Genomic DNA, 27907 nt, shown 5'->3' on the forward strand with positions numbered 1-27907 from the left:
TCATTGTTCCTGAACTGGTGATGGTCACTGGACGATGAGCCTCATTTGGTGAGCTATCTTTCTATCTATCTATCTATCTATCTATCTATCTATCTATCTATCTATCTATCTATCTATCTATCTGTCTATCTGTCTATCTATCTATCTATCTATCTATCTATCTATCTATCTGTCTATCTATCTATCTATCTATCTATCTATCTATCTATCTATCTATCTGTCTATCTGTCTATCTATCTAACTATCTATCTATCTTTCTATCTATCTATCTATCTATCTATCTATCTGTCTATCTGTCTATCTGTCTATCTATCTATCTATCTATCTATCTATCTATCTATCTATCTATCTATCTGTCTATCTGTCTATCTATCTAACTATCTATCTATCTTTCTATCTATCTATCTATCTATCTATCTATCTATCTGTCTATCTGTCTATCTATCTATCTATCTATCTATCTATCTATCTATCTATCTATCTATCTATCTGTCTATCTGTCTATCTATCTAACTATCTATCTATCTTTCTATCTATCTATCTATCTATCTATCTATCTATCTATCTATCTATCTATCTATCTATCTATCTATCTATCTATCTATCTGTCTATCTGTCTATCTATCTATCTATCTATCTTTACAATACTTCCCACCTTGCAATTCACACAGAAGTTTTGACTGACAGCATACTTTAACGATAAAAAATCTGATGAATGCTTGTGGGGATCACTTAAAATAACAGTTTGTAACAGGGAAGTTCTCACAATAATTCTTTGGAAAGGCTCTGCTGAAACATGTTGATTAAATGCAAGTTTGTTCATGAAGATGCATATTTAAGAAACTACTTTTTGCTATCCAACCTGAGCTCAGTAGTTCATACAAACTATTTTGGGGGCAGAGATATCAGTATCTCATGTATGGCCAGTCCCTTCTGGTCAGGAAGCATCACAGTTTCATTTCACTTTAATGTGAGTAAACTTTAAATGTACAGATCATAGCCAAATGCAAGCATTCAGCCATCAAAACGGAAGAAAGCATACAATTCAAAGCATATAAAAGCATTCAATGTAATTTCTAATAGTTGAAATTTCATGAACCATTTCTTGATGGAGCTATTTTTTGTAATGAAGAGGGTTTTAAATCAGCTGAAATCATGTACTCTGTGGCCATAGTCTTGTGATTAGTACATGCATTGAATAATTAATCTTTCATGATCTACTGTCCAGTATGTGGGCAATGAGACGTCAAAGCTGGCATGCAACATTTTGCAATCCTTCTCTGTTATTACAATTTCTTCACCTCTACATGGGTTAGGCAAAATAATATGAACAATACTTCATTATTAAGGTGGTGGATCACCCTTCGACTTTAATTCAGCTTCCAACCCAAAATAGTCTATCAGAACATCTGCCAGTTACTTTAGAGACACTAAAGAGTGGAATCTACTTCTCGCTCTTCACTCCAAAACTGCCCACAGTCGTTTGATAATATTCAAGTCAGCTGATTTGTCTGGAAAGAGCAAATGCTGAAGTTCATCTTGGGGCTGCAAGTTTTATGATCATGACACCATCTGTTTTGCTGTTTGACAATGGTATCTGTTATAACAGCAGCTGTTTTATGGATGCTGGTTTTGCCTCTGTGGTCAGTTTTTGCTTATTCATTTCAAGGTGAATATTGAGGTTTGCTGTTAATTTTGCTGCAGTAGTTCAGTGTTATTTGGACACAATCCTTCTTATTTCTTGATGGCCCCTATCACTCAATTTCACTCACTTTTTACCTATCATTCTTTTTTGCTGATGAAGTTTTGCACTTTATTGTACACGTATTCTTAAAGGGTGTACGAACTGAGAAATGAAAATTCCCTTGATCTTTTGACATATAAGTGGTCATTGTACTATAAAAACATCTTGTAATTTTCAGAACTTTCTTGTTAGTCATAATGATCTGAAAGCTGAATAATAATTTTCCACTGATGTATGGTCAAGAGACAATTATTTGAAAGTCTGGAATCTGAGGGTGCAAAAAAATTTGAAATATAAAAAATTTTCTTTAAAGTAGTCCAAATAAGGTTCTTAGCAATACAAATTCCTTATCAAAAATCAAGTGTTGATATATTTATGGTAGGACATTTACAAAATACCTTCATGGAACCTAATCTTTACTCAATATCCTAATGATTTTTGGTATAAAAGAAAAATCGCTCAACAAAAGTTGACAGCTCTTTGATGTAATAGTGTGGCTAAGCACTAAGCACACCTGCGAATAGAAGAGAGGAGTCAGTTTTAACCAAGCTGAGGTTTGACCACACAGGGTTAAATAAAACATGTTGTCATTTTTGTTAGGTAAAAGTACATAAGATGAATGAATGGAATGTAAAATCACAGAAAACATATACTTTTGCATTGTATATAATAAATATAGTGAAGCGAAGGATTAGATTAAAGCTAAAGATGTCAGACAGGAAGAAATTGGAACCTGGAGTGTGTTTTGGAAAGAACAAGTGAAGGGGTAAAAGATGCACAGGATAATGTTGTTGAATATCTGAAGGATACAGGGGTATATCAGGATTTAGATAGTAGAAAGTAGATTAATTGATATATAATCCATGCTGCATACTCCGATACAGTAGGTGGCATTATTCACCTGATAAGTCATGGTTGCAATTTGCCATAAAACTAATAATAAGAAGAAGAAGAAGCATCCCTGCTTCTACATAGCTGCCTGTTTATCCCCGCCCACCAATTTTACATCACTGGCTGTTTAGCCCCGCTCAACGATTCACACATGTAGTGTTTACGAGAGAGGCGATCGCATGTCTCTGCAGAAACCAAACATTAAAGTTGTGGAAAAACATCTTTGCACTGCCTTTCTTCTCACCCCAACATTATGAAAGAGTGGATGAACTTTATTAGTTCCAGACCGCATCAGTAAGAGATTTGTCTTTTGTACACTTCTTTTGATCATGGATTTGTTCACCAACGAGGCAGAATTCCATGTGGAATTTTCAGAAAGATTGAAACTGAAAATCGACGCTATGCTCACTAAATCAGATCCAACAATAATGTTGCAACACACAAGTTTGAGTAACTGTTTTTTCTTGATCAATATCACTTTGTCTGTTGAACAGATTGCTTGATATCAGTATTTATGCATTTTTAACCTAAATCACAGTAGTGTCCATCTGTAAAGGACATAGATGGTCGAACATGCAAAACTGCTAGCCAATCATAGCAGTAGGCGTTTACTTCCGAGTCTACCACAACTTTCCAAACAGAGCGTTCTGATGATGGGGGTCAAAAACAGGACAGAAAATAGCCTATTACTCCTAATTATAATGCTTTTTGATGTAAAACTCTTGATAGCATAATAAGTGGATATTGCAGTTCCTGACCCCTTTAATCATAAAGATTGCTGTCCTTAAAACACCAAACAACTGGGCTGTTAAGTTTACAGACCCACAAAATTGTTAGCTCGACGTCCCGGGGTTATTGTATCTTCCAGTCAGGCTACCAAAATGCATCACTTCCCTGCCCAACAGCCTGATGGATTCACATTGCTTACTTGCTTGTATGGTTGAAATGGACTTAATTTGCACATGTTGCCAGTTTAAACATTAAGCTCATAATGTGTATTCATACACTCAGTGCATTCAATTAGTAATAGGATCCGAACCATGAGGTGTGTGAATTGTTTCAACTCTAGGGGCATTGTAATATACCGGTATTGTGTCATGGTGTCTGGTCTGTGTTTCCCCGGGTGTCCACTAGTGGTCTCACTTCCCCATAGGCACCTCACCGCAGGCACTTCATTTCCCACAAAGCCTTGTCCCTTCATCACCGTAACTGAACACCTGTTAATTGCAATCAGGTGCCTTCACTTTCATCGTCATTTTCATCCGTCAACTGGTTTTCTCGCATTCCTTTTGTTTCGAGTTTCTTGTTTCCTGTTTGTTTGTTTCTGGACTGATTTTTGTTTATGACCCCCTGCTTGTTTTGATTCTGATTTTTGGATTACCCATTAAACACACACTGCTCTTGGATCTCTCGTCTCCTGTGTCCTGTTCGTTACATATTGATGATAACCGTGATTTGCAAAGCAACAACTATCATTATTGTGTGTTAATTTAGTGTGAGACCATGTGGGTATTAGCGATAACCGCAATATTTAAAATGAACAGTTCTCTTATGATAACAACACGTGAATACTACAGCACCAGTACCTGTTTGAACTCCCAGGTGGCAGTATTGTGCCTTAACACGGACCCCTGTCAAAAAAGAAGAAGACACAGCACTCTCAGATACTCAGAGGAGAGCCTTGTTTGTCAGAGTAATTTGCCATTATTTTACTATTCAGCCCTATTCGCACATTTCGCACATTTATGTTTGTAAACATAACATGTAAACATAATGCACTATGAACTAACATGAACAAATGAACAACTCTATTTTTATTAATATTAACAAAGATTAATAAACTATGTAATAAATGCATTGTTCATTGTTCATTCATGTTAGTTAATACGTTAATTTTAACAAATGTCATCTTATTGAAAACTGTTTCCATTAGGGATATGGCGGTATCAAATTTTCCTGTTGTGATTAATTGCTCATGCTTTTATCACGTTATATGGTATTATCACGGTATTGCAATTTATGCAGTACAACAGATTAAATAACTTTTAAAAATAAATTACAATTTAAATACAATAAAGCAATACAGAAAAATCTATAAAGTTAAAAGCCAGTTAATTGCCAGTTTATGTTAACTAATGAATTAACAGATGTTAATGAAGCCTTAATATAAAGTGTGAATTAACAACAAAGAATTAAAACACTTTCAAACAATATCTAGGGCATGTTGTAAAAAGTTTGAAAATAAATAGCCTATTAAGTCTAAATACTTAAGTATTTGGCACTGTGCTGAACATCATAGCGAATACACAAATCTGAATGGCTATTTAAAAATATTTAAATATGTTTTAGAAAGTAGTTCTGGTTTATTTATTGGGTTTCCAGGATAACGGCTGCATTTTCTGCAGTGTAGCGTCATCTGCTGTCAGATAGTGAATGTGCTTTCATTCAGCTCTTCTCTCACGTGTTCCCCCATGTGCTTGACATACGTGCTTGTTTACATTAGAGCGCACATGCATCCTTCAAGCAGCATACAGCGTGTTGGGCATTTTGATCAGTTGATGGGAATAAAATTATTAAAATGCATTCCAAATTCTGAATAATTTGTAATATATAATTATTCACAGTATTTAGAAGTGCCCACGATAACAATATCGTGAATAGTCATTACCATGATATATCGCAATACCGAATATCACAAGGTATCATGATATATCTATATTGCGAATTCTTATGACCACAATAACCATGATTTGAAAAATCTAATATTGTGACAGCCCCTAGTTACAACCCTACTGACTTGACTTGTTATTTGAAGGAAATACACAATCACTGAAGTTCTCTTTCACCAGGGCGACTATAGATAAATAGGTGCCGGGAGAACATGTCATTCTCTTCTTTGTCTTCACTGACTATTGAAAGCATGCCTCTTAACGTGGTAAGAGCGATCTTTCTCCGTCTATCATGGCCACTACTAGCAAAACATTTAGACAGTGTGTGCATCCATGTCATCGTTATTTGACACCCAATGACACATGCAATCTTTGCGTTGTTTATTTGGGTGAAGACCACGCACACAATGTCCTTGAGGGGGCAATCTGCATGCATTGTGAGAATTTTTCAATGTAAAAGCTCCGCTCTCGTTTGTCTCTCTTTTTGAGGAAGGAGAGGCAGCCATCTGCTTCCCGCGGTTCAGGACCCACCACTGCTGAGGCACGGAGGAGAATGAGCTTGTGGGGATCACAGGTGGATCTGGCTGAGGAGTTTAGATAGGGAAGAAGAGCAGGAGATTTTAGAGAAAGAAGAAGCTGAGGCTTAGCCTTCTCAATCCTCTCGCTCTGTGTATGTAGAGCTATTGGATGTTATGGATTGCGCCACGGCAAAGTTGGACTTTCCATGGAAGCGTGCTAGCAAGGTGACACGAGGTCGTCTCAATGAGCATTATTTTTCTGACCTTAGCCCTCCAGCTCAAGTGAGCCTTCCATTTCTGTCTGATCTCCATACAGAGTTTGAAAAGGAATGGAAGAGGCCATTTTCTCCACGCATCAATCAATTTCAGCATACGAGTTATGCCAACATCAAACATGTTGAACACTTTCTAGCACTTTTAAAGGGTGCACACAAGACACTGCACACTTTCAGAAATCCTGTATGGTAAGGGTTACGCGCTCAGCTTCGTTCCCTTTCTTTGAGTTGGTTAGACCTTGGTTCCATGGGCTCCACTCAGCCAGTGTGTCTTTATTAATGCACTTCAAGCATCGCTTCCCTCAACATAAAGGGCTATGTGGGCAGTACTCGTACTAGTTTATCAGTGCTCCCCCTTACCAAAAAAGGGTTGCCTATTAGTGCACTATTCTCTTCCTGAATTCGGAGTTCTCCTCTCCCGTGAGATTGAGTTCTCTGTTTTTCCCCCAGAGCACTCAGTTGATGACTCTCAAATATTGTTTTGGGATGCACCATTCCATCTTTGAGCTGCTCTTTTAGGGTACCATGAGAACAGCAAGGATCTTTGTCCTATCCCTTTAAAGGAATCTTTCTTGATTCCATGCTTTGCCATAAGAGATAATGTCACAGACAGCCATCTAAGGTCCCAGGGGCAACTCCCATGGAAATGTTAGCGTTGGTACGTAGTGCTCGCCATGATTCTGGCCTGCGCTCCCCTCAGCATGGTGGTATGGGTATACTGTTCCCCATAGCGACCACTACAGGATGCATTTTGAAGTTCCCTTGAAAGGAAATATCTCAGGTTCTGAATGTAACCATGGTTCCCTGAGTAGGGAATGAGACTGCGTCCTCTAGCCCCCTGCCATCAGAGGAAGAAGTTTTTGTTTTGTTTCTTTTGTTTTTTGACGAAGAAGTTAATAACGTGTTTTCCCGGCACTTATTTATCTATAGTTGCACCAGTAGTGACGTCAGGGGATGTCGCCAGCCAACTTGTTGGTGTTTTTTCAATGTATGCTTCAGACACGGGTCACGACAAGGTATTCCCCATAGCGACCCCTAGAGGACACAGTGTCTCGTTCCCTATTCAGAGAGCCATGGTTACATTCGTAACCTGAGACGTTTTTTCATCATGCTGATTTGTAAAGTTCAGCTAATGTCTCTTTTATTTTGGCTAGTTAAGTTTAAGGTCTACCAAAATATGAAGAATGCCTGCCCAAAGGGCTACCATGGATTTTGAAATGTTGCAAGCTTTGCAGATGACCTGCTAAACATCTCCTATGTTTTGCCCTTAACACAGCTGAACACAATTTACTGGTGCACAACCTAGAGAATATAGAGAACAGAAAGATTATAAAAAGATAATTGCTACATTTAATTATAAGCCAACTTTTGTTTTTTCACTCTAGCCTATACACTGTTACTAACCCCTATAATAAAGGATGTTCAAGTTATTTTGCCCAACCCTAGTATAAACCATGGCATGCTGTGAATTAAAAAAGCCAAAAGTACAATCGGGTCTTTCAGAATTACTAGCACTGCTAAGCCTTTTCAATATTTTTTGTTAGCCTTCATTTAGGACTCCAAGTTGCTCAAGTTACCAAGGAACTGTGTGTTATTAAAGGAAATATAAGAGAAATAGACAACACATTTAAACAATCTTCCATCTACAACTAAAGATAACGGCAAAATAACTTAGATTTGACTTCAATAACTTTGATAACTATGAATTCAAATAGAAGAGCAAATGATAAATTCATGCATGAACAACCATGCATGATGTACTGACAAAAAAAGAGGAAGAGAAAGAGAAATTTCTGACACTTCCAAGATCTCTTGCCTTTTACTGAAAAGCTCTTTCGAGTTTCAGGTTCCTGGGTGTATCCTTGTATGTGTGTTAGAAAATGAATCTGGGTGCTTATGTGTGAATTTATCTTTGTTGGTGTGAATACATGTGTAGAAGTGTTCTTTAATGCTTCTGAGAGCTGTGACTTTCCTTGTCCATGATATAGTGGTGTTTATGTGGTAAAGGTAAAAGGTAAACTCTGTCATTAAAATGTATTTTGATCAAGGAATCCTTAGTCAGTTTTTTGGTTCATGTTTAGTAGGGCTGTCCCCGACTATAGATTTTTCTGGTCGACTAGCAGTCGTTCATTTGAAGCATTAGTTGACTAATCGCATGTTATTAAGAAGTCATTTAAATCATAATTCAGAGCCTTTGATTGCCTCCATAATATAATAAGCACTGATGCACACACATATAGCTTGCCACAGAGCACCGTAGAAGTAATAATTAGGAATGTGTCAGGGAAAACAGTTAGGAGGATGCATCAACATTGTAACAACTCACTGATAAACTAATGTTTTTTTGTTTTTGTTTTTGGTTTAAGAGATGAAGTAGGCGACACTGACTTGTCATCTCAACTGAGAAAAAAAAAAAGGAACTTCAGGATTCGTGGTAGTTCAAGTAAATGATATCATGAGTGCAAATGCACTTCAGTAATGAGAACACAGTCTAGGAAATCATACTGATTGGAAATTGACTGCATCAGACCAACTTAGACTCACTTTTATCCAAGCACTGATGAATGGAATGTTTCCAAGTCTTTCTTGATAACAGAAATACAGGTAAGGAGTTTTTTTAAACAAATAAATACATTTAGAGGAGTATGAAACTATAATGCACAGATTTTTCAAGTTTTATTTATTTATTTATTTATTATTATTATTTTCAGACTAAGCTTTGAGCTACTTAAATTATATTCAGCCATTTACTGAAGTAAAAAAATATATATATGATATGAAATGAGTAAGACTACGAAATACTATAATCTGCTGGTGTTTACAGAATTATTAGAACAAATATTGTACACTAATATACAGTATATTATAATTTAAGTGACTTTTTTATATATTTCTCCTAATTGACTGAGTTCGCAAGGACTGAAACAACACTGATAATACAATAAGATACATTATTTAAAAAAGTGAAAATTAATTCTTTTAATGAAGTGATCATGAAATGGTATCTCACAATTTCCAAAAAACAAATGTGTTATAAGCGTACCTGCAGACTTCCAAATAACCTTTATCCTGATCTTTATATGAATCAGAGATAATCCTAATAGTGAAAGCAGAAGATTGGTTTTGGAAACTGGAGAAGTAAACCAAATCGTAGACCATTTTATAGTAGGAAACATCTGGTTTGGGATTCTTATGAAAAGAGAAACTCTCCGGGTTGGCCAATACACAGATTATTAACAGATCATTTGAAACCAAAAAGGATAAAGACAATTATACTCCGAAGATTTTTTAATCTGAAAGATTCTAAGAGAAATTACACAGTTTAGTGCTCAAGATTACTGTATGCTTTAAGACCCATGCTTTTAAGCATAAAAATAACTATTGCGCTCAAAGCAAGAACAAATACAAATAAGTATATTTCCAGAAAAATGTATTTTGCGATGCAGTTGAGTGCATGCGCAAGTCAAGACAACCAAGATTTGTCATAGAGAAAACACAGTTTATGTCACTGTAGAAACAAGGTGTGAGGTAAAACCTGTTATTGTTTGTCCTGCCCGTTTCAGTGAGTCCATTCACCTACCATGTATGTGTGTACTTCACCGCAACTAAATATAGCACACCTACTGTACAACATGCAACCTCTAAATGAAAGCATGAACTTAAAAACAACATAAAAATACATAAGACACTGAACTAACTTTTACAAACTAAACAGTTTAAAGTCAATTTTCAACAGGATGTGTTCCCTGTGTGACTTCATCTCTTTCCCCAAACAGCCCTCACCCTCTTTTAAGCTCAGGGAAATCCCTTTCTTCACAGTTTCCTGGCAGTTGCGTGTAACTTAGTGCGACATAAAGTACTACGTCTGTTATTACGCTACATAGCTCCGTTAGTGGGTTACGGGTAGATGGTCAGGTTCACCCCAACGAGCCGGTTTATATACAAGACACACTGTATGAAGATCTACAGCAGTTTTTAAGATGTTCACCTCTTCCTGGAAGTGCTCCATTCATTAAAAGATGGATTCTGAGTCTTCATTGAAAGATGGATTAGGAGGTCACCATGCTTTTGTCACAAATAGTAAGCAATATAATATATACAATGTTTCTTTAATTTGTAGATGATTTGGGACATTTTAAAATAACTAATACTTTTCAAGTGAAGTTTGTAATGTTAAACCACATCTTACTATAGATGCAACCAATGATTTGAGGTTGAGACGAAACAATCTGTTTGTCAGAGCAATGGTAGACGGGAGAAGCGCTCAGGAAAATATTTGTACAATTGTATTTGGTGGCACAAAAATTACTTAAAGTTTGCTAAGTTTCCATCATGCAAAGGCTTTCAGTGACCAATTTTATTTATGTATTTTTTTTTTCATTAGGGGAAAAATATAGGCCCATGTGCTTTTGTTAGAATAAATGTGTGAGAGGAAAAAGGAAGTGTGTTTGAGAATTCTCAGAAGCATGTCCATGATGTGTTTTTTAGACTTCCAGTATGTGTTGGAGTTTGCTTTTATAACAGCTTGATATCTTGAGTCACGTTTGTCCTTGAACTAATAGTTCACCTAAAATAAAACTCTGACAGCTGCGTTGTTTCAGTACTGTATCACTATATTTTTGTTTTAAGAACAGCTCAGTGTTTTTTAAAGTTAGTGTTAGATTGTGTCATGCTCTCTGCCAGGATATGCTCTCTGTGCTCTCTCCCCTTGTGCTTTTCCCTCCGTCCTTCTGTGCTCTCTCTCCTCTCTCTCTCAGTGTTTACACCCAGGTTATTGAGTGCGGTCCTTCCTTTTGCTCAGAGTTGAGGTATCCTTCTGCCAGATATGCTCCTAATATGGTCAGGACTTCCTGGCCATATTCACATTTTATATGACGCACAGATTTGATCTTCATCATAGGGTTCTAGAGGTAGCAGAAAAGAAAACTGTTTGCTAGACATTCCTTTACGATGTAGTGTACAGTTCTTATTGGATAAATCTCTACTCCACCCCTTGCAATGCAACTATATAATGAATGGATGTAACAATAAATTTTGAAGAAGTTTGTGAACAAGCATTTGGCTTCATGTTCATAATTGTTTCCATGTGCCCATGCAAGGACTGAGAATATTCAGACGGCATTGAAAGATAAAGAGCTACAGTAAGATATTCTTAACCGTTAGTAAGGTTAACATTCTTCAGACGCTGCCCAAATGTCATGGCATGAGGGTAAAAAAAAATCATTTTTGGGTGAACTGTGTCTTTAAATCGAGTGGTTCTAACCATCAGAACTTGTTTCTAAATATTCAGATATCTTGAAAGTAACCAGAAGAATCACCTGCTGTGAAAAGCGCTGTGCCTCTGGTCTTGAATAAGATCAGCTACAATGTTCTCCACGTGGATTCTGCATGTGGTTGGATTCGCTCTGCTGGTCAGGGAAAACATCAGTGATGACCAGTGTCCTCGTCATGAAGTCAAGCCTGGGAAAGGTGAGAGAGAAAGATAACACTCTCAGATATTATTGCATTCGCTTATTTTTTATACAACCTGTTTAGTTCAGGCCTGTGCCCAGCAGATAGACCCTTATCAGTATTTTCTCTAATCTTCTTGGGGCCTCTGTTCTGGACTCATACATATAAATGTTATTATCCCAGCCAAAATAAATCCTTATCTTAGATCGAACTAAACGTCAATAGAGATTTTCCTTTGCAGACACTTGTAATTCAGGATGTGGCTTTGATTGGTCAGTATAAAGTAGCTCTAGAGATCTGATTTTAGAAGTTCACTTCTAACTAATCTTGAGAGCTTTGCAGAATCTAATAATAATAATGAAAAAATAAAAACTTTAAGTTTAGCATTCCAAAACGTATGTCACACAGAGCTTTGTCAGTCTAATAAGTCACTGGAAGTTCCTGCCTGTGGCCAAACATTTGGGGGGATAAATAGACTTAAAAGATAAATAAATGGACAAATCATAATTTCTCAGACTTTGTGTGTGTGTGCAGGTGTATAATACATTTATATGATATGCCAATACACGTACTGTATTCATGCATTGGATTTTTTAATGAGCAATAGTTCACATAAAATACTTTTGGGAAACTGGCATGTCTTGTGATATCATACACTAAACAAGAGCTAAAAAAATAATAATGACTTAATATTTAAATTTAAATTATTAAGTTTATTTATTTTAAAAAAAATGACAAAAAATCATGGAAATTGAATTACACTGCAAAACTATTTCAAATACTAAAATGGTGAAAAACGGTTTTAAGACAGTTACAGAACCTAAAATATACATTTCATAGCCATATAAATTGCAAATAAAAAAACTCAAGCTGATGTTGATAAAATTTTATAGGTCTCCTAAAGAATATCTGTGAATTGTTTTTTAGCATTATTCATATACTATTACAATTTGTATGAATATATTATATCTATATATTTCCAGTTTTAGTTTTTTTTTTTTTGTTGCCATTTTTTGTTGTTTCTGTTTTTTTTTTGTTTTTGTTTTTTTTTTCTACAAAGGTTTTATTCATTTTTATTTATTTTATTTTAGTTATTTTAATACATCACAGTAAACTAAATTAAAATTAAAATTGTTGCCCTGGCAACTAGCTGAAATAAACAAAATATATATCTTAATTTATTTTAGTTAACATTTATTTTGTTTCTGTCACAGTGTCTGGGTTGTGTTCCCTGGGAATCCACTAGATGTCCTCCTTCCCCACGGTGTCTGTCACTTTATGTACCACATTCCTCACGTTCTCTGCTTAATTATTGCACCCAGCTGTCACTAGTTACCAATCATTACACTCTATCAATTTCTTATTAGCATTTGTCTCTGCTTGTGTATTTAACCCGGTCTGTCTTAGTATGTGTCACGGAGTCCTTGTTTAATTCATGTCTGTCAGTTCGTGCCCTTGCCCTGTGTTCATGTTTGGATTGATGTTTTGATTTAGACTCATGCCTGGACTGTTTATTCTCTTTGGATTACCCCTTAATAAAGACGTACTCGCAATTGGTTCTCTCTCCGTGAATCCTTGTATCCCGGACGTGACAGTTTCAAGAAACAAAAATGTGTTTTTATAGTTTTAATTTTAGTTTGTTAACTACAATAACCCCGATCTGTGCCACTATTTAAGCCTGTATTACTACACTAATTAAACCTGTGTTAAGTATTATTCGCCTGAAAGCAAAAATGCAGTGGCAATTAAGTGACTCTTATGTTGTAATGCATATCAAATCTGTGCATCTCAGACATGAACTTATGTAATTACACTTAATGCTGACCTTTGAACTCTTGTTTCAGAATCTGCAGTGCTGGATTCCTTGGCGTGCCAGAATGACTACATGAGCTATGTACAGTGCACTTGGGAGGTCGATCCACAAGTTCATCCACAAAAAAACACACATGAATTGTATTTCTGGGACAGAAATGAGGAGTAGGTGAAAAAAAAAACATATAATGAAAGGAATTCTACAACAGGGAAAATCATTTTTCCCTCTCTCTCCCTCTCTGTAGATTTGATATAACTGTTGAAACACTTTGCGTCTCAAATGTACCCGGTGTGCTTTTACCCAATGGGAAGATCTCCCACGTGTGCCGCTATAACACTGAGAGGTTTTCGTTAAAAACAAATCACACTCTTTACTTCAAAGTACCCTGTGTGCACAGAGCCACAACTCTCAAAGTTGCTCAGCATGGTGAGTGTGTGTTTTGTGCACGTGCATTTACCTTCTAAAGCATCTCTGTCATGGAAAAGCCTTTCACCTTTCTGTGTGTGTGTGTGATTTCAGGAAAGGTTTGGGCCCCAACTAATTTAACAGAGAGGGTGAGTGATGACGGAGGACGTCTGCTGTCCTGGAGAAGCCCGTATCCTGTTTCCTCAAATATCACAGGAACTCTTGTGTACCAGCTTCAGTATACATCCAGCGGACACATGCATGACTGGACTGTGAGTACACTGTCAGAAAAAAAATTAAACAAATAAAAAATTATAATCATTGTGCTTCATCTACCCCAAATGCATATTAGTAATTATATATATTTAAAAAATATGCACCCTTAGGTTCAGCTGACTTAATTCAATTGAAAGTTTTTTTCTAAAGTTGTACTGATTGATATAGAAAATCTCCAAAAAGAAGAAAAAAGCCTTAAAAATCTTGCCAACTCTTAAACAAACTTTTTAAAAACAGTGTATCCTATTAGATATATTTTATATTTTTAATTGTTTTAAATGAGTATAATGCCGGTATAGACTCCAAGCCTGTATGGAATTAGAGTTCTGATACACTCAAATATTATCTGATAGAGTATCTTGTGGATATCCTGTCTAGATCATTGTCTGTGCAGAAGCAGCTGTGTTTCACTGTAATTTCAAACATCACGATCTGCCATTGTAATGACACATCATCAAAACCTCAGACTTCACACGATTCCCACCTAAGATAAAGCCTCCACATGAAAGACTGATGCTGTGCATTTACCAATGTATATAGTTGACAGGTTGGCAGAGCATTGTTTGTTTACCGATTAATGCGCGCTTGCACATGCATGCTGATATCATTCTTTTTTGTAATGCGGGAAACAGGGGGACAATTACTAGTTAGACTGTTTATGTAAACTGAAATATCTGACACAGAAAGCCTCACACATATTCAAGTGACCACCTTCTTTTAATATTTATGCACACATTTCATCTTCTGGTGTGATGAATTGACTAAAAGTAACATTGATAGTATGTCTGCAATTTTTTTGTTTTACACAACAGTTCAGTTAACAAGGTGTTAATATTGAATAGTTACTTAAAGAAAAATTGACAATATTACTGAATTGACCACATGATGCAACACACAGCAGCATTTACTGAGTGAATCAGTGTTTTGAACGAATCGGTTGAGTGACTGATTCAATGACTCGCTCACATAGACATTTAACAATTTTTGTTCATGAATGAATCGGTGTTAAAGGGGTCACATGATGTTGCTAAAAGAAAATTATTTTGTGTGTTTGGTGTAATCAAATGAGTTTATGTGGTTTAAGTAAAAAAACAAAAAAAACAACTTATTTTGCACAAAAAAAATAGAGGTGTATGCTGATTGGCCAGCTATCCAAGTGTGTTGTGATTAGCCGAATGCCTCAAGCGTGTGACGGAAATGTTAAACCCTCTTCCCATACTGTGATCCCCTGTCCCGGCATGACGACACAAAACCAATGAAACCCATTACAAATGAGGCAATTGTTGCATCCGGTGGTGACATTATCATGGATTATGATGACTTATACTGTCTTTTTACGTGTTGCATTGTGTTGCATCGCATCAGATCACACTGTGTAAACATAAAACCATGTCTGCATTTGTGATCGGAGAAACAACAAACAACAGCCGCTACTCAACACTGCTTAAAACTCGCGTTTGAATCGTCAGTGGCAAAGTCTTTAAATATGTAAACGTACTTACAGACTGTGAGTCAGAACAGACACAGGCATTGTAGTCTATTCCCAGTATCAGGAAACAATCCTCCATAAAATGCGTTGCACACATCTATATATTTGGGTTGAATTGTTCTGGCAAAGGGTTGTAAATACAACTTAACCACTGATTTCTAGTTGTGTTCTCTTTTGGAAGGCAAAACAATATTTTCACTTTTGAAATGAAACACACAACGCCTTCACAACAATGGGGGTGTTGGTGGTGGCAGCTGCAATAAATTGACACCTTTTTTGTGTGAACATTTGGGTGGAGTTATGCAAATCTTCCCACATTGTGACATAGATGTTGGGGCGTGTTTAAACGAGCCATTTTAGGAGGGCGTGGATGAGTCTTAAAGTTCTGTAAAATAAAGCTCTGTAAAGACTTGCATTTTTACAGTATGTTGTGTTTCCCATCGGATAATCAATAGTTCTCCACAGGCTTGCAGTCTTCACGCCCACTTGAACACTTGGGTCAAATATAGGAAATACGTCATTGTAAGCAGACAAGTGGTCAAGTGCAAAGATCGAATCTGTGGGTGTTGGGACAGGCCGGAATGTGTTCCATTTAGTTTTTTACAAGGCCCTTCTCTAGCAAACTTTCCTCTGACTCAGATGTATATTAGTGATTATGTTGCCATCCAACATTTGCAATGGGCCAGAATGCAATATCCTGAGCCCTTGACAAGAATAAGTTATAAGTAAAGTAACAATATTACTTTTGAAAGGAGTAACTAGTAATGAGTAATACATTACATTCTTTGAGTAACTAGTCCAACATTGCATACTACATACATTCCTAGAGCATCTATTTTTTAACAGTTGCTACGTAATTACTTAGTCAAGAGAAGTACTCAGAGTACATGATTTCGGCCACACTTCTTTTGTTTGTGAAAGAATCTGTTTTCTCGTTCTCATTTACTGAAACAGACTGTGGATAACATCAATGGTTCTGAGTATATGATTGACAAGAAGTCACTGTTATCTGGTTACCATTATCAAGCCAGAGTGAGGGCGCGAGGTCCAGTTGGACTCTGGAGTGACTGGAGCCCCCTGGTGTCCTGGAAGACCCACAATGGTATTAATATTCCTTATATTTTGCTAATAGTCAAAAACAGAAAAGACTTTCATTTTTATACTGCAAATGCCTGAAGCTCATGACCTCTTGTAGATGGACCCTTTAACCTGCAGTGCATGATAGCGGGAGAAACAACTGTGACGTGTACCTGGCAAATGAAGACAGAATATTATCAGTTTATGTCTTATCATCTCTGGTGCAGTAATAGAAGTGATAAGTGAGCTCTCCATCCATCACAATCTTACGTGAATAAAAGCGTGATGTCACATCCTGTACACTGACAAATCTTTCTCTCCCTCAGGCTTTCTCTTTGCTGTGAATATCCTCAGCTGGAGTCGAGGAAAGCTGAGCTTTCTGAGTTCATGTGTTCAGTAAAAACCCCTGACCCTTACCTGTTGACAGTGGAGCTAAGACCAGTGTACTATACAAGGACGTTCCTTACTCGAAACCACAGTGAGTTATTTTTTATGTTATTTTTAGCAGAGTCTTGCATGCCAGCGCTGCCATCTGGAGTTTGGGAGGAACACTAATGTTCATTCTTCTTCTCTTCAAGTTAAACTTTCACAACCTGACCAGATCCATGTGAAGGAAGGTGATGGCGTTTTAATACTGACCTGGTCTGAACCAGTTGTGTCCGAAGATATTGAATACTCCATCCAGCTAAAAATCTCATCCAGCAAGGTGAGTTAGTTATCTTTCAGCGTCTTTGTTGAATTTATTAAATGATTCATTGTAGCTGTGACTGATCGCATACATGATTTCACTTTCTCTTGTAGGCCTCAAACATTTATAACCTTTCAAAAGAGCAGAACAATTATGAACTTTACTTTACGGATCGAGATCCTTCAACTGAATACCAGGCCCAGATCAGATTACTGCCTGAACCTGATGAGGATTTAATCGTGGAGTCATCTGAATGGTCACAACCAGCAGTGTTCAAATTTAAGCCAGGTAAACCCTTGATTTCAGATGTGCGGATCCTATCTTATTAAAATGGTGTTTTAAATAATTCATTTCTTAATTTTGTCCTTGTAATTTAAAGTAGAAATTAATTACTAAACTACTTAATTCATTAAAGAAAAGAAAAGAGATCACATTGAGATACAATCAGATATGGAAAATTCACACTGCGTGTTTGCCTGGTGACATTTCAAAATAAGATTCTATTAGTCAGTTAATGCATCAGTTAATGCTTTATTTTAATAAACAATAAATTTGAGTTACACTTTATTTTAAGGTGTCCTTGTTACAGTGCAATTATAACAACTTTTGATTTTAACCTTATATTAATAGATATATTAAAAGTATTTTTCATTGTTAGTTCATGGTAGCTAATGCAATACTCTAATGTTAACAAATGGTATATTGGTAAGTATTCATTCATTGATTCATTCAGATGTACAGCCTACTCACAGAGTGTGCTAACATTTTTCTCCATTCAGAGTTTGGATTGGCTTCCAGCTTCGCTTCTGATCAGACGTTCCAGCTTACTGCTCTGCACTTTGCTCCCTATTTCTATACTTTTCTCAGATTTTTCCTGTTCAGATCAGCACATTGCACAAACAACACATTTTTTTCTACAAACACTAAAACTAAAAACTTTTTGAGACTGGAATAATACTACAAAAAAGGGGAATTTTGCATTCACATAGATAATGCCGAAATCAAAACTACTGTTATAAATGCATTTGACCTGATTCAGCATGTGCATGGACCCACACAAGATCATGGACATACACTGGATACTCCTTAGGAGGGGTCTAAACATTTCATCCATTGTTGTTAAGGACATAGCACTGACCACTTCTGTATTTTCTTTGATATATTGATCTCTGCTACCACTGAATCAAGAGATCTGTCTCTGTCAGAAAGAGATGCATTAACAAGAACACTAGTGTGCTATTTATGGAGGCTCTATCTTTAATACCAAGCATTTCTGCAGGATCTATTGATATTCTCCTTGATTCCTTTAATATTAATGAAATATGACTCATGTAAAAATCAGCAAGTCGACTGGCAGACAGAAATCAGTTGGGAGAAGATCAACAGCAGTTCAGACTATGAAAAGACAATGCAGAAAAGCCGAGCGGATGTGGCGGAAGACGAAACTTGAAATTCGCTATACACTGTAAAAAATCCAACTCACAAAAAGTTAGACTAATGATTATATATTAGTTAACTGGACAATTAAATGCAAAAATGTTGGAATAACTAGTGAAAAAACGTTGGTTCAACAATTGTTGGACCAACCTAGAATTGATTGTAAATTCCATTTGTACATTCAAGTTAACAAGCTTACAAGTTGGCTTGGAGGTTGGAGCATGCGCACTGTAATGACCATGAAATTGGCGCATTTGCAATGAACCGCGCCAACACCGAACAGACAAAGGAGCCTCACCCTTACTGTGGTGGATACGATGAATAGGCTAAAGTCCCAAAAAAATTTTAAACATAGAACATTTAAAATATTTAGGACCGGTTGAATGAGTTAGCAGTTAGAATGTTTTTATTTTTTTTATTATTATTTTTTTTTTATACTGCCTACTCATTTAATTACTTTTTTAAGAATGACCAAAATATCAAGCATGTAGTAGTTTTTTTTTTTGTTTTTTTTTTTTGTTTTTTTTACCTTGTGGTGCTGTTTAAAAACACATTTTTAGTCAACTGAATGTACTATATTAAGTCAAGTGAAAATAACATAAAAAGTTGAAGTTACATAACAAAAGGATTTTTAACTATAAAAAACTCAATCAGCTGAACAAAAGATCTTAAGTTGGGAGACATGTGATCTTACTCAGTGAATTGAGTTAAGTGAACTAATTTGTTTAAAAGTTGAGTAAACTCAAAAAAGCTGTGCAGCAAACTACCTTGTAATTTTAAGATAAGTCAACTTTTCTTTTTTTACAGTGTAGCATCTATAAAGACAGCCTTCATGCTTTTAATGTGAAACTAGCCAGAGCTAGACAGAATTTCTTCCCAAACCTTATAAACAGTAACTTAAATAACACTCGTACTCTTTTTGCCACTGTTGAGAGACTGAAAAACCCACAGTGAAATGTTCTCTGACAGCAATGAATTTTTTTCCTTCTTTTCTGATTATTATCAAGTAGGTGATTAGCACATCCTCAAATTATGCATAGGTTAATATCAAAAAGAAGATACTATGTCTAGTTTTGAAGCAACTGATAGCAAAATTTTGGAAGAAATAGTGCATCACCTAAAATCATCAACCTGCAACCTTGACACTTTTTCCACATCTTTTTTCAAAAGTGTGCTTAACTGCTAAGAAGCAGATCTCTTACAAGTGGTGAATGACATTTCCAAACTCCCTGAAAACTGCAGTTGTTAAGCCCCTCCTGAAAAAGAGCAATCCTGATAACACCATTATGAGCAACTGACCAATTATCAGCGCTTCCTTTTATAGGCAAGATTATAAAAAGATGTAGTTTTTAATCAGCTGATCAAATACTTAAACTCAAATGGATACCTGGACAATTTTCAATCTGGTTTCCGACTGCATCACAGCACAGAGACAGCACTCATTAAGATAATAAATTATATTCACTTAAATTGTGTTTCTGGCAAAAAATCAGTGCTGGTCCGAGTGCTGTGCAGGAATGTGCAGAGAGTTCCTCAGGGGCAAGGACTCAAATGTAAAATATGGGACATATAAAAAAAAAAAAAAAAAGAAAAAAAAAAAAGATAGGTCAAAAGTTTGAATACATTACAATTTTAGATTCACCTATGGTCATCAAGCCTGCATTTATTTGATCACATTTTGAATAGGCTTTACTTTAAAATACATTTTAAGCATGCTAATTTATTATCAATGTTGGATACCTGTAATATCTTTTCATCTGTGATTATTTGATAAATAAAAAGTAAAAAAAAGAAAAAAAGAAAAAAAAAAGAACAGCATTTATTTTAGTAATGATTAGGGCTGTGGATCTGCGAATTGATTTGATTAATAATTCATAGGTTTTCCATTCAATTCAAGAATGATTTTTGCAAATTCAGAACAATTTGATTCACAATTACATTTGATTAACAATTTGATTCTGCATTCTTTAATCACATTCACAGGATTATTTAAATGCTTCCCCTAAATTCTTAAAATGCTTAGTCGGGGCAAATTACACAACAGCCTTTGTTACAGAACCATAATTACAAAAAAAAAAAAAAAAACACACTTTCGTAGATTGTTAGATGCTAGTTTATTGATGCTATGGCATGACATAGCATATGAAGAAATGTATGTAAACTAAGATTTTCAAAAAGAGCTTTAAAAGTATTATGTATAGGCTAACATTTTGCCATACCAGAGGCACTGTCAAATACAATAATCTGATGTATGTATGTTTTAATGTGATTATTGTCTTATCTTTTACTTTGACAATAATCAATCATTTGTAATCTATTATTTTTTCCTATAGGTAATTTTATGATTATTTTATATACTACAAACAATAATTTAAATTATTGTTTTGGACACTTGGTTTGATTGAGAGCCATTGAAAAACTACAGAAAAGTAAAAACTACTTCACTTTAGCATTACTGGCCAGGAATACTAAGGAGAGATCACACATCAGCTTAAATGTGTCAGTAAGATGAACAGAGTGCGAGTGCAATCCTGCGACAGTCTTGTAATATTCTAAAATAATTAAACCAACACACTAGCCATGATTACTGATGAAATAAAGTTTAAAATATTGTTTAATTTTATTGTTTTTCCTTCCGGCGACCCAATAGGCACTGACTGAAAGAAGGTTTCCAAACAGACTGCAGAATATCAGTCAGTCGAGCCAAACGCATGTAACTCATAGCAATGCCTCAGACTGACAGATATGTAAAAATAAACAGGAATTTTCTAACTTTTGAGTGATTAATTACTGTTTTGTACTAATTTCCATGTTAATTATAATTCAAATGCATTTTTTTTAATTGACCACAATATCATTGCTATTTGTCTGAGAGGGGCACTTCTGAATAATTTTGAAAAAGGGCAGGGGCTTGAGCTCTCTTCTGCACTTGCCTAGTGCTGCGTTTGACACTGTAGATCATAATATACTTCTAGAGAGACTGGAAAACTGAGCTTTTTGGGATGGTACTCAAATGGTTCAGGTCATACTTAGAAGCTAGAGGTTATTATGTGAGCCTAGGAGAGCATAAGTGGATGTCCAGGTCATGTGGAGTCCCACAAGGCTCGATTCTTGTACCGCTCTTGTTTAGTCAGTATATGCTCCCACAAAGTCAAATTATGAGAAATAACAAAATTACCAATCACAGCTATGCTGATGATACCCAGATTTACCTAGCCTTATGACCAAATGACTACAGCCACAATTTTTGCTAATATACATTTAAATTAAGTAGCCTGTATAAAATTGCTAAAAAAAATTTTTTAATTTACTTTATTTTTTTTAATTTACATAAAAAATAAAATTTACTTTTACTGGAGTAAAGTTGTTTTACTATACGTACTTGTACTTTTACTCAAGTACTTGATTTGTGTACTTCGTCCACCACTGGTGAATGCATAACTTGACTCTAGGGGTCAAACAACTACAAATCAAGTCTAGAATTTTGGTGATTCTGGAGACAGACCTAAGTTTCAGTAGTCATTTCAAAGCAGTAACTAAATCAGCATACAATCATCTCAAAAGCATTGCAAGAATTAGATGTTTTGCTTCCAGTCAATATTGGAGAAACTTGTTCATGCCTTTATCACCACCAGGGTGGACTGTTATAATGGTCTCCTCACCGGCCTTCCCAAGAAGACCATTAGACAGCTGCAGCTCATCCAGAGCATATCACACCAGTCCTCAGGTCCTTTCATTGGCTTCCAGTTACATTTAGAATTGATTTTAAAGTACTTTTATTCGTTTATAAATCATTCAGTGGCATAGGACCTAAATACACTGTAGATATTCTCACTGAATAAATACCCTACAGACCTCTCGGATCACTAGGATCGAGTTAGAAATACCAATTGTTCACACAAAACAAGGGGAATCTGCTTTTAGCTATTTTGCCACCTGCAGTTGGAATCAGCTCCCAGAAGAGATCAGATGTGTTAAAACATTCGTCACAGATCCAGACTCAAACTCATCTGTTTAGCTGTGCATTTATTGAATGAGCACTGTGCGATGTCCCAACTGACTGCACTGTATTTTATGTATTGCACTGTATTTTATGCAATCTGCAATTTTAAATAAATATTTCAATCATTTCCAAAAAAAAAAAACTTTATTCCCTGTGGTGTTTTTGTGTTTATTTTTTATTATTATTATTATTATTTTTTTTTTTACTTTATTACCATTGTGTACTACTAAATGTGCTATATAGATAAACTTGCCTAACAGTATTTCAGAACTAAATATAAAATGCTATAAAGATAAAATGAAAAAATGTCCTACTGTGTCCTGTGATTGCAAGCCCTTCTGTCTTTTTTGCATGAAAGTAACCAACTTTATGTGTATAAATCACAAGCTTCTTTTAATAGCAAAGATGTGAGAAAAGGAAAATATCTGGAATTATCTATGTAAAATTATTTATGCTTAGGGCAAGAGTAGTTGATACCCACAGGACAGTACTGGATACCTGATGCATAAGAAAAACTCTTTTGTGTGTTTGTAGTTCCATCGTCCATCAGCCATGTAATCTACATTTTGACTGCTGTGTTTGTGGGCGTGCTTTTTCTCGTCTCCTTGTACAACGGACTACCAGTCTTACACAGGTGAAAACCCACTATACATTTACATTCATGCATTTGTGCATTCATCCAAAATGGCATACATTGCAGGGCTCACAAAATCAATGTAGGCTAAGTAGCCCGAATAATGGAAAAAAAAAGACATCAGCTGAAATGGAAGCTTTAGCCTAAGTTCTGCCAGGGAGACTCAATCACTTCGTCATTAATTACCTTCATCATTATCCAATCACGTCTTTATACTCCTGTATAAAAGATCGTACTTACACATGTTTGAGTTCGCAGATGCCAACGCGACAACAACCTCCACCCTCCCCACCACCACCAGGATGGTCCTGTCCTTACCTTCCAGGGGGGTCTGCTGCGCCCCTGCCTTCGTCTTCAGGCAGGAAATGCAGATTCGCTACCCTCGGATTACGAACCATGGACGGGGCCTTCCGCCAAAGAAATTTATAATTGTGCTCGCTGAGCTGCCAATAAATGTATGCTTCGTACATTCCTCTATCTCGCGAGTCTTTCTGGTAGAACTTTAATTCAGACAAATCAGCCTGATTAAAAACATCGGTGATTGCTTTTTTCTTCAAACAACAAGTCAAGAGCAGGGGTGCAACGGATCACAAAGCCCCTGGCTCGGATAATATTGCATTATTATGTCACATTTTGAGTAACATAACGGATCATTTTGCAGCTGAGCAAATATATATATATATATATATATATATATATATATATATATATATATATATATATATATATATATATATATATATACATATATATATATATATATATATACACACATATAGCTATATATATTATATAGGGATATAACGATTCACTAAATACGACTGATGTGCGAAAGAGGAATCAATTCTGTGTACGCTTATTTTCTTGCTCTGTGCGCGCTTTGAATGAGTGCGCGTGAATGGTTTAAAGCACTTGTTTAAATCGGCAAGACATAGAAACACGTGTAAACGATAAACTATGATCCATTTTACCCGAATAAGCTAGCGAACAACGCAAATCAACAAGGGATTGTATGTCACTGTTCAAGACAGCCCGGCTGGGGCCTCGATGCATTTTGGTAGCCCGAGTGGAAAACGCGATAAGACCGGGATGTCGGGCTAGCGATTTTGCGAGCCATGCATTGAAATCAAAATATATATTTAATCAATTTATACGTTCTCTTGAAACCAGTCTCATCTCATTACACTGGTATTTTTGTAGGCTTACAGGAACATTCACTCGTGTTTTATGTTTTTGTTTGTGTTTGTTTATTCATGTGTGTAATTCTGTTTGTTATAGAAGGGTCAAGATTTGGAAAAGATCGATTCCATCACCCATAAAGAGCAAAGTGCTGGAGGGGATGGTAAAGGTGAGTCTTTACTAACTGATCTCAGAACAGTAAATATTTAAGGTGAAACTGCAGTTTGATGTACAATACTGATATAATGTTTTTCAGTTTGTTTTTATTTCAATAGCCTACCTTTGTCAAAAGGTATCCCATTTTAATTTTTCTAATTCACAAAAGCTAAAATGATGGCAGATAAGCCTTTTTAGTCTAAGTTCTATAACAAGTAATCCACTCTTCCAAATTACACCTAGTTATATGTATTACATAATTGTTTTTTCTATCTTTCTCTCTTCAAGAAGACTCCCGGTGGATGGCCGGATCTCCAGATTGAGAAAGAGACAACCTCCATCTGTGTACTACTGGCTGCAGACAACGCCAGTCTTTGCACAAGCAGGTAAGCTCTGAATCAAATTACAACATTTTGCAATAAAAATATTAATTGTCTTTATAAATATCAATATTTCAGATTAGCTTTTATATTTATATTTTCAATTCTCATTTTAGTTAAAGTTTTAGACAGACATCTTTGTGTGATTTTATGTGGTTTGAATTTTTTTTATTCTAATTATTAACGTAAAACTATTTTCTTTCAGCTTTAGTTTTAGTAATTTCAGGATTTCGATTAATGCGCAAAATATCTGTATATTTTATTTCATAATTCTTATTTAGTTTTTTTTTTTTAGAAACATATTTCACAACTATTACTGAAAAGCATTGTTAGTTTTAGTTTTGCTTTTAGTTGTAGTTAATAATAGTAACACTTCTCTAAAATGGAAATGAAACCTGTCACCTAATGCCCCTTTTCTTTTCAAACCCTCAAACTTACTGTAAGTCACATTATGGAAGTGAGTTCAGTTTCATGCGTGTGTATCTTAAATCTCTATGTATGACAATGTTTTTCTTTTCCACTTAACTTTGTTACAGTGTCTCTTGGGAGCCGCTTCGGTTGCACAGTGAAGATGTTAAAATGGCACTGTCAGGTGGATCAAACCACTTGCACGGCTATGTGGGGGAAAGCATGTGCAGCGACAAATCAGGCATGAACTTCAGCGGGCCTTATATTCTGTGCTGCGAGGAATCCTGCACCCAGGACAAATTACCTGACGGCTCTATGGACAGACATCACACATGCATGTTGGAAAAGTCTGAGAGTGTTGCTCCAGAAAATGAAGACTGCGTTGTAACTCCTCCCAACACCATGCCAGCAACTCGAAACACAGACCCCATCGACAGCCCGACCGATAACCCTTCAGATGAACCCCCAGCATACACCCCCAGCCCAGATCAGGGTTGTATAGTCCTCCCTCATCCATCCGGCTACTTCATGATGCCAAGTGTCATCACAGGCTAGTCAGACAAAAAGCATCCCCTCAGTAAAACCGAGCCCCTCTACCGTCCCCTTTGGATTAATAATGTATATTATGTAGGCCTAAAACATATCATGAAACAAAATGTTAAAATTATCTACTGAAGATAATTCACAAATAACGGCGATTGGCCAATCACAAGCGGAAGCGCGTTTTTGTCCTTTTTCGTGCATTGGAACAGTTCAGTCGCAACTTTTGAATTTCTTTCAAAAGAATTATGATAACAGAAAAGATATGATTTTTCCTTCATTAGAATTTTAAGAGATGACAGGCAAGCTGATATTATTGAGTCGGCGACCTTGCAAAAACCAAACAAAAACGAGTCCAAAAGCATTCACTGTGCAATGAAGCCTATTAGAACAAAGGTAAAATAACCTTATATTTCAAGCAATTAAAGAAAAATTACCCATGTATGAGTTTTTATGTTTTTATATTCATTGCTCAAGCAATGTAATTTTCTGAATATCAGTAGGCCTACATGCGCGCACACAAATGTGCTTTTCATTTTATACAAATGTGGATAGCAAAACGTGTTTCGTTCCTTGAATGAATCAAGTGAGCCAGTGATTCGGCCCATTCAGCTGGACACTTTCCCTGCGTCTCGATGTGCATACTATCAAGCCTGTCTGTCCTACATAGTATTGAAAATTAATAATATGACACAGAATTTAGGATGGATGGTATACACATTGGGCCGCAGGCTTGTTTCGATTCTAATTGAATCAGTGTTATGAATGAATCGATAAACTTTAGATAAACTGTAACTTTATGTCTAGCGACGGATGAATGTTTCGCATGCTCATAATGAAAAGGTGTGAAAGACACATTGGGGCTTCGGTGGGACTTTTTGAGTTGCAGCTGTCATGCTGTGACAGTCTCACCAACAGATGGCACTGTTGCTTTAAATGAACGTAAAAATGTTTCTTCTTTCCCCAGTGCAAACCTTGGAAAGCAAATAACGCATTAGGTCTAAAAGATATTATGTTTTTTCCACAGTGCCTTACATATTGCTGCATTGAATGTCCTTTCTTCTTCAAAATTTTTGCACTTAATTTAGCTTGACAGACATTGGCAGCCTCATGCACTAACTGTGTACGCAGGTGTTTGTGCGCAAAACCTGCTTAGAAAACATATTCACGCATAAATCGTGACGGGTCATCCATCAGTGAGTTTCAAAAGATGACTGAATCCACAAACACGCAATGTAAATAATGTGATAATAAATGTTCTAGGTAGCCAAAACGGTTTGGCCCAATAATGGCCCAGATCTAGAAGACCGGAAGAAATAACTCGGCCCGGCTGCGGTTGCCAGACTCAGGATGGACAAGGGGTGGATGACGCCCCAGAATCTGCCCAAATACACTGGCCCAAGTCTAAACTGGGCCACAATCACGCCGACAAGAATCGAAACACTTAGCTGGTACTGGCCCAAGTCTGGGTACTGAAACTGGGCCAACACCACCAGCACTGGGCCACAATCACACCAACCAAAACGATACACCGGTCAGACACTGGTCAGACCCTGGGTACAGAAACTGAGCCAACACTGGGTCACAATCATGACGAAACCTAGCCGGTACTAGTCTTGTTTGCAAAAAAAAAAAAAAAAAAAAAAATTCTTATGTATATATACACTTACACTTACTTATGCAGAATTACAATTCTATGTGATGAAGCAAAAAAAGTTTCAGGTTGGTCTTGTGCATGCACAACCAAAAAAATAAAAAAAAAGTCTTATAGCTGTCTCTGGTTTAGGAGAATTTACCAAGAGTTTATTTTTATGCTTGTGTGACATTGTAATAAAGATTTAGCTGAAGCTCAAGAGGGCCTCCTTGTTCTTTTC

General features: G+C 36.2%; 1 protein-coding gene across 1 annotated transcript; it reads left to right on the top strand.

Annotated features, from left to right (window-relative positions):
• Positions 1 to 27886, top strand: csf2rb (colony stimulating factor 2 receptor subunit beta). Its single transcript, XM_052552722.1, has 14 exons — positions 1 to 48; positions 11388 to 11566; positions 13393 to 13525; positions 13606 to 13787; positions 13881 to 14038; positions 16486 to 16633; positions 16727 to 16850; positions 16935 to 17086; positions 17187 to 17314; positions 17410 to 17584; positions 23271 to 23370; positions 24649 to 24718; positions 24994 to 25091; positions 25622 to 27886. Exons 2-14 carry the CDS (start codon positions 11464 to 11466, stop codon positions 26046 to 26048), a joined length of 1998 nt encoding a protein of 665 aa, XP_052408682.1. The 5' UTR covers positions 1 to 48; positions 11388 to 11463; the 3' UTR covers positions 26049 to 27886.
• Positions 27887 to 27907: the final 21 nt, after the last annotated feature.

The sequence above is a fragment of the Carassius gibelio genome, chromosome B3 (assembly GCF_023724105.1).
Source record: "Carassius gibelio isolate Cgi1373 ecotype wild population from Czech Republic chromosome B3, carGib1.2-hapl.c, whole genome shotgun sequence".
Classification (NCBI taxonomy): domain Eukaryota; kingdom Metazoa; phylum Chordata; class Actinopteri; order Cypriniformes; family Cyprinidae; genus Carassius; species Carassius gibelio.

Excerpts from the sequence above, each read along its gene's own strand:
- csf2rb (XM_052552722.1), top strand. The coding sequence starts at position 11,464 with ATGTTCTCCACGTGGATTCTGCATGTGGTTGGATTCGCTCTGCTGGTC. Across the intron at positions 11,567-13,392 it reads TGAAGTCAAGCCTGGGAAAG|AATCTGCAGTGCTGGATTCC; the intron begins GTGAGAGAGAAA and ends CTCTTGTTTCAG. Across the intron at positions 17,087-17,186 it reads GTTCCTTACTCGAAACCACA|TTAAACTTTCACAACCTGAC; the intron begins GTGAGTTATTTT and ends CTTCTCTTCAAG.